This window comes from Salvelinus sp. IW2-2015, linkage group LG25 (assembly GCF_002910315.2).
Source record: "Salvelinus sp. IW2-2015 linkage group LG25, ASM291031v2, whole genome shotgun sequence".
Classification (NCBI taxonomy): Eukaryota; Metazoa; Chordata; class Actinopteri; order Salmoniformes; family Salmonidae; genus Salvelinus; species Salvelinus sp. IW2-2015.
The window spans coordinates 2,742,637-2,749,342 of record NC_036865.1 but is presented as its reverse complement, the minus strand read 5'-3'; the positions used below and the strand labels follow the sequence as shown (position 1 = coordinate 2,749,342).

The window sequence follows — 6,706 nt, the reverse complement described above, 5'->3', positions numbered from 1 at the left end:
AGAGAGAGAGAGAGAGAGAGAGAGAGAGAGAGAGAGAGAGAGAGAGAGAGATGTATATGTTTAGAGGGATGTAGAGGTATAGCGAGGGATAGACATCTCCTGCACATGCTCAGTTCTAATATTACTGCTGCTGCATTATTCAGACAGACACAGACGGGCGCACACACACTCAAGCACATGCACAAACACACATGTTCACAGTTTGCCATAGTCCACTTCAGGTTACTAGCCAGGTATGTAAAACTATTCTACTCTTGTTTTCAGGTAAACCATTCACTAGCCTTCTGCAACCAGACTTTCTTTCCACATGACTCCCTCAAAAAGCCAGCAACGCAGACGGGGGACCTCATTATGGAAAGGTACAGACAATTGAAAATACATACAATAAAAGGAAGAAAAGACTACCAATGCTGTCCGTATCATTTTAGAACAGCATATTCTGTGTACACCAAACACTCTAGAGCTGTGTTTCGAATACTCATACTAACCGCACTAACCATACTATTTGTGATGTAAATCGAGTATGTAATATGCTTATTGGTTATAGTATGGATAGAGTTTGTATGCCAAAAGTTACCGGATGTCGTACTAAATTCGCCAAAATACGAAGTATACAAGCTGTGGACACTATTTCTGTGCTTTTAGGGCCCATAATACAATTCTTCAGAAAATGGGCGTGGCTTCACAACATTTTCAGATTTCAAGAAAATGGCAGAAAATATGCAGCCGAAGTCCGGCGAGAGCGGATACAATTTCTTTGCTTTAAGTAAATATGACAAATGTTAAGAACATTTTCAGCAGTGTCAATAAAGTAATGACTTTTTCAAATCCGTTACGTTGGCTGACAATTTGTTAGCTTCGTTATCCTCGTAGCATATCATTACAGCAGTATGTACGGGTATGTTAGCTCGCTACCTAACGTTAGTTGGCTACTAATACATCCAACTTGCCAGTATATTAACTATATGTCATTCTTGCCTTAGCTAAGTGGTATAGTTGTTGTGCATTCTCAATGGTCATTGTTAATTCGCTCCGGCCTTCTACTCCGATTTCAGAGCACTTGTGTCTGAGTGTGCCAGAGTGCAGAATAACTGATGAATTTACAAACGCTCAACATCCATTGAATATGACCGGTGTCAGTAAAAGTCGGCAAAAAAGCATAATTAAATTGTTGCCAGCAGCACAGTTAGTCACCAACGCTCTAGATAACACAAAAACAGCCTAACCAGCTCTGGTAGGGGGAATAAAATACATACACTCCTTAGTATGTAGTATACAGTATGTTAGTATGGGTATTCGAACACAGCTCAGGTGTTGTTAGAGCATAGAGCTGGTCATTACCTGAGCCTCGTCTCTGTCTGTCCATGGGTAGAGTCTTGGAAAGGTTAATCACAGACACTACTCCATCTGTCTACTGCTCGGTACCACGATCTGGAATGCTGACCGGACACACAAACATTCAGAGTCAACACACACACAGTGAGAGAGAGAGTCTGAGAAAAACTACAACAGGAAGTCAACAACTATCTCAATCCATGACCGTCACTCCACTTACAAGATGTATTCAGCAGCCTGAATGCTCAGTCGGTCAGTCATATAATTGATCATTGTGAGAGGCAATCAGATGATAATGATAGCGCTAATGCCATATACCCAGAGTTGACACCAGCACACCAGAGCAGTGATAGTCTGGAGCTATAGAAGGCTATGCTCAGGACTGATGTTGCTACTAAGGAGACAGAGACTATTACCTGCCACGTCATCTCAGACAGAGAGAGAGAGACGCCTTTCAGTCCTCAATAGCTCACTGTGGAGATAGGACACACACACACACACACACACACACACACACACACACACAGAAAACAGAAAGAAATACACAGCTCGGAGACAGTGGTACGAAATGCAGACACAGGTCTTCACATAGTGTGGGGTCAGAATCATGTGCTGTGTGACCACGCTTCCTCTCTCTCTCTGTCTCTCAGGAAGTGGGTAGTCAGTATGGAGAAGTGAATGTGCAGCCCTCTGGCTAAACACATGCTGGTTCCTCTAGGTATTAATAGACAGCCCACACTGACAGTCGTAGCATTAACATTCACATTTTCGTCTGTGCCAGGGATGGCAAACCCCCATCTTCCTGGGAGAGTTACTGGTTGTGCAGGATTTAGTTCCAAGTCCAACCCTGCTCTTACACCTAATTCTAATCAGCTGCTGATCAGCTGCTGATCAGGATCTTGAATCAGGTGTGTTAAAGCAGGACTGGAAAAAAACTTGCACATCCCATCGCTCTCCAGGAGGAGGGTTGACCACCCCATGGTTGCAAAACCTGCAAACATAAAAGTTACGTCTGTTCTGAAAGAGAGGTGGAATGATTTGCGGTGCTGGTAGTCGCTCAGCTGAGGCGGAGAAAATAGGAATCTGCTTTAATTTTCAAGAGGTGCCGTCATTGTTGACCAATCACAATAGAAAACGTAGCCTGCATGGTGATACGTCAGCACCAGTGGAGGTTCCTCAGAGGAGGAACTCGAGGACCATCCTCCTCAGTGAATTTCATTTAAAAAAAAATATTGAAATATAAAAAAAATTATATATTTTTTAGATAAAACTATACTAAATATATTAAATAAAACACACTGTTTTGCAATGGCCTACAGTAGTCTCAACAGCACCCTCTAGGCTAGCATGGTGTAGTAGCCGGAGGACAGCTATTTTCTGTCCTCCTCCGGCTACATTGACTTCAATACAAAACCTAGGAGGCTCATACTTCTCACCCTCTTCCATAAACCTACTTGGTAATTTGAAGACTTCCGGAGGATGTCCAACCAATCGAAGCTTTTGCAGTATGAACTGACATGTTGTCCATCCAATCATAGGAACAGATCATTCATCTAGTATGGTGTATTGGGGTTGTGCTGCAGAACATCATGGGGGTCCTATGTGTGGAGAAGCTTGGTGAATCGGTGACATTGTTGGACAGTTAGAGACTGAAATAATATCCCCCAAAAACTATTTGATTAAAATTAGTTTCTTCAAACCACAGGAAACAAATGAGGTAAATTATATATATTGTTTTCTTGATTTTAGAACTTCCTTTTTGTGTGTTGAGTTTATTTATTTCAGTTTGCTTTGCTAACTTTAGTAGCAAGAAGCTAGATAGCTACCAGAGTGCAGTTTTCTCTGCCAGAATGCCTTCCTACGACAATGTAGCGCATTTATTTTGTTGAAGAACCCCTTTCGTTGCCCAGATCAGATTCAAGCTTCTGGGAAAAAACTGCATCGATCATGTAATGGACGAAGTTCTGCATATTCAAACTGCGCAACACAATGAGAAGGTACTGTAAGAATAAACTGGGATGTTCTCAAGCAGTTGATCGACACTACTGTATTTCTGGCCATGTAATTGTTGGCTTTTAGGGGGCATGATGAAAGGGAAAGTTCCTCTTACAAGGAGCTTGCAGAGGAAATTGCACTTTACAATGCTTTACTTACTGAGCATTTGGAAGATCCTACGGTCTTCTCTGGAATGTCGAAATCAATTCAGAATGATTTAATAGCTTTCATTGCATCATCCATTAAAAGTGAGATTAAAAGAGTTTGACTCAGCGCATTTTTTTCGCATGGCAAATGGATTAAACCACAGACATCAGCTGTAGCTCGCAGTTGTCAGTTTTCATCAGGTATGCGGATGATCAGTGCTTTATTCTAGAACGTTTCTTGGGCTACCTTGATACGTCAAGAGGGCGAGATGCGCAGTTTGCGTTTGACTTTGTGAATTCTCAGATGTCTGAGTTTAATTTAATGGAGAAACGCGTTGCCCATTATGAAGACGTTGCTGTAATGGACTGTAACCTCTATTTCTATTTGCAGCGGAGTAAATGACTTTATGTAGAGCGAATTCCATTTTCAAATCAGGGATTCATGTGTAGCTCAATGTATCTGCTATTTGTATTTACAGCTAAGTCCCCTCCTGTTCCCTGATTAAGCCATGATGGCCTCTCCACTTCACTACCAGTGTCAACTCTCTCCCGACATGAACTGAAGCCACGTCTCATGTGCCCTCTCATCCACTGGTGCATTGAATGTTTCATCTCCAAGCACTGTGAGTAGCTCTGTCAATTGACTCTACATACAGTGATGAGAGAAAATCAGATGAACACCATCACATTATTACACATCAATGTGATTTTTATCCTTGCTTGGACTAATTCATTCTTAGCTTTTTTAAATCTAACTGTGTTGTGTTATGTGTTCCCAAGTCCTGGCCTCAGTGGAAGAGTTGAGCTCTTCTCCAACACCATCCATCCACGATGAGCCTGTCCTGCACTGAAGCCTTTGAACACCTCAACCCCTGTCCTGCACTGAAGTCAAGCCTCCGAACACACCCCAACTCATACTCTCATTCAAATCACTGCTGTGATATCTTCCTAACACTAAGCAACCATCTCATTCTCATTGCCCATAATATTTTACCATACATGTCTTTATTAAATGTTTTAGGTTGAAATAATTTCTTACATTTTTGTAAACACGCATTATCGCTTCCGTGCGGTCTGCATTTATACCGTGGGTCTCCCATTCACCTCAATTTTTTTCAATCACTAGCCTTCACTGATGCTTATGGTGTTCTAGCTATTCACTCTTCACACTCTGTTAATGTTTGTTTATTCCATTGCTATGGTCACCGGCAGCTGTCCAAGACAATAATCACATCATGACACATACAATCCCCTCTGATCCTGGAAACTCGAACCAGACCAGCTCACCAATAAGACAGAGATAATTAACATTATATGATTTGATTGGCTAATGGAAAAGGACCAGATGGAATGGAATGCCAGGAACAGAGGCGATGCCACGTCAGAAAATTGCTACTGCTAGAATCCATAATGCCGATTTAGGGAGTGTGTGTGTGCATGAGAGAGTGCAAGTGAGAGTGTTTGTAAGCGAGTGACAAGAGAGAGAGAGAGAGAGAGAGTGGGAGAGAGTAGAATGAATGAAAGAGAGAGATAGGTCTTCTGGCCTCCTCAACCTGTACAGACTACTTTCTCCCATCTTAAACACTCTGTATATAGAGCAGGCCAAATGGCTAAACCGCTCAGATACAGTGCCTTCAGAAAGTATTCAGACCCCTTGACTTTTCCCACATTTTTTTTACAGCCATATTCTAAAATGGATTAAATAAATAAAAATCCTCAATCTACACACAATACCCCATAATGACAAAGCGAAAACAGGTTTTCAGAAATGTTTTCAAATGTATTAAAAATGCAAAACAGAAATACCTTATTTAAATAAGTACCCTTTGATATGAGACTCGAAATTGAGCACAGGTGCATCCTGTTTCCATTGATCATCCTTGAGATGTTTCTACAACTTGATTGACAACTTGAGTCCATCTGTGGTAAATTCAATTGATTGGACATGATTTGGAAAGGCACACACGTCTATATAAAGGTCCCACAGTTGACAGGGCATGTCCGAGCAAAAACCAAGCCATGAGGTCGAAGGAATTGTCCGTAGAGCTCAGACAAGATTATATCGAGGCACAGATCTGGGGAAGGGTACCAAAAAAGTTCTGACAGAGCTCAATAGTTATTTTGTGGAGATGGGAGAACCTTCCAGAAGGACAACCATCTCTGCAGCACTCCACCAATCAGGCCGTTATGGTAGAGTGGCTAGACGGAAGCCAAATCCTCCCACTTGGAGTTTGCCAAAAGGTACCTAAAGACTCTCAGGCCATGAGAAACAAGATTCTCCAGTCTGATGAAACCAATATTAAACTGTTTGGCCTGAATGCCAAGCGTCATGTCTGGAGGCTACCTGGCACCATCCCTATGGTGAAGCATGGTGATGGTAGAATCATGCTGTGTGGATGTCTTTCAGTGGCAGGGACTAGAAGACTAGTCAGGATGGAGGCAAAGATGAACAGATGTACAGAGAGATCCTTGATGAAAACCTGCTCCAGAGTTCTCATGACCTCAGACTGAGGTGAAGGTTCACCTTCCAACAGGACAATGAGCCTAAGCACACAGCTAAGACAATGCAGGAGTGGCTTCGGGACTCTGAAGTCTCTGAATGTCTTGGGAGTGGCCCGGACTTAAGCCTGATCGAACAGCTCCGAAGAAACCTGAAAATAGCTGTGCGTTGCTGCACCCCATCCGACCTGACAGTTTGAGAGGATCTGCAGAGAAGAATGGGAGAAACTCCCCAAATACAGGTGTGCCAAGCTTGTCTCGTCATACCCAATAAGAATCGAGGCTGTAATCGCTGCCAAAGTTGCTTCATCAAAGTACAGAGTAAAGGGTCTGAATACTTATGTAAATGTAATATTTCAATTTTTTATTGGATTTTGTGTGTAGATTGAGGGGAAAAAACAATTTAATCAATTTTAGAATAAGACTAACCTAACAAAATGTGGAAAAAGTCAAGGGGTTAGAATACTTTCCGAAGGCACTGTACAGTATATACATTACGACTAAACCACGCTTAGATGGCTACTGAATCATCATCCTTTAATCTAGCAATATGTCCCCATGGGATATTGAGGAACTCAGTGAGAGTAATGGGAGATGACTGGATGTGGTCTATTAGCAGTGCTGAGTCTTGGTTTTGCTATAGAGTAGGTTAGAGTCACGACATGTTATTAGCCAATGTTAACATGTGACGAAGGTGGTTTTACATGTTGAACCACTCTTGCCTAATAAGA

The 6,706-nt window shown here is 42.1% G+C and overlaps 1 protein-coding gene and 1 long non-coding RNA gene across 4 annotated transcripts in view; one reads left to right on the top strand and one right to left on the bottom strand.

Annotated features, from left to right (window-relative positions):
* arhgap22a (Rho GTPase activating protein 22a) overlaps positions 1-2,119 on the bottom strand; it is a 23,823-nt gene extending 21,704 nt beyond the window's left edge. Inside the window, exons 1-2 of one of the 2 annotated variants that reach the window (XM_023970560.3) lie at positions 1,752-2,119; positions 1,342-1,439 (exon numbers count right to left, since the gene is read on the bottom strand). In XM_023970560.3, coding sequence (XP_023826328.1) covers positions 1,342-1,366 — 25 coding nt within the window. In that variant the 5' untranslated portion in view covers positions 1,367-1,439; positions 1,752-2,119. Of the gene's footprint in view, positions 1-1,341; positions 1,440-1,555 lie in introns of both variants that reach the window. The other variant, XM_023970559.3, reaches the window with a different exon arrangement.
* A 786-nt stretch (positions 2,120-2,905) lies between these two features.
* Positions 2,906-4,507, top strand: LOC111952016 (uncharacterized). 2 transcript variants are annotated; one of them, XR_002875669.2, is made up of 3 exons: positions 2,906-3,052; positions 3,956-4,099; positions 4,257-4,507. It is a non-coding gene; the product is annotated as an uncharacterized lncRNA (long non-coding RNA). The 2 variants fall into 2 exon arrangements; XR_002875668.2 differs by lacking the exon at positions 2,906-3,052 and adding an exon at positions 3,059-3,332.
* Positions 4,508-6,706: the final 2,199 nt, after the last annotated feature.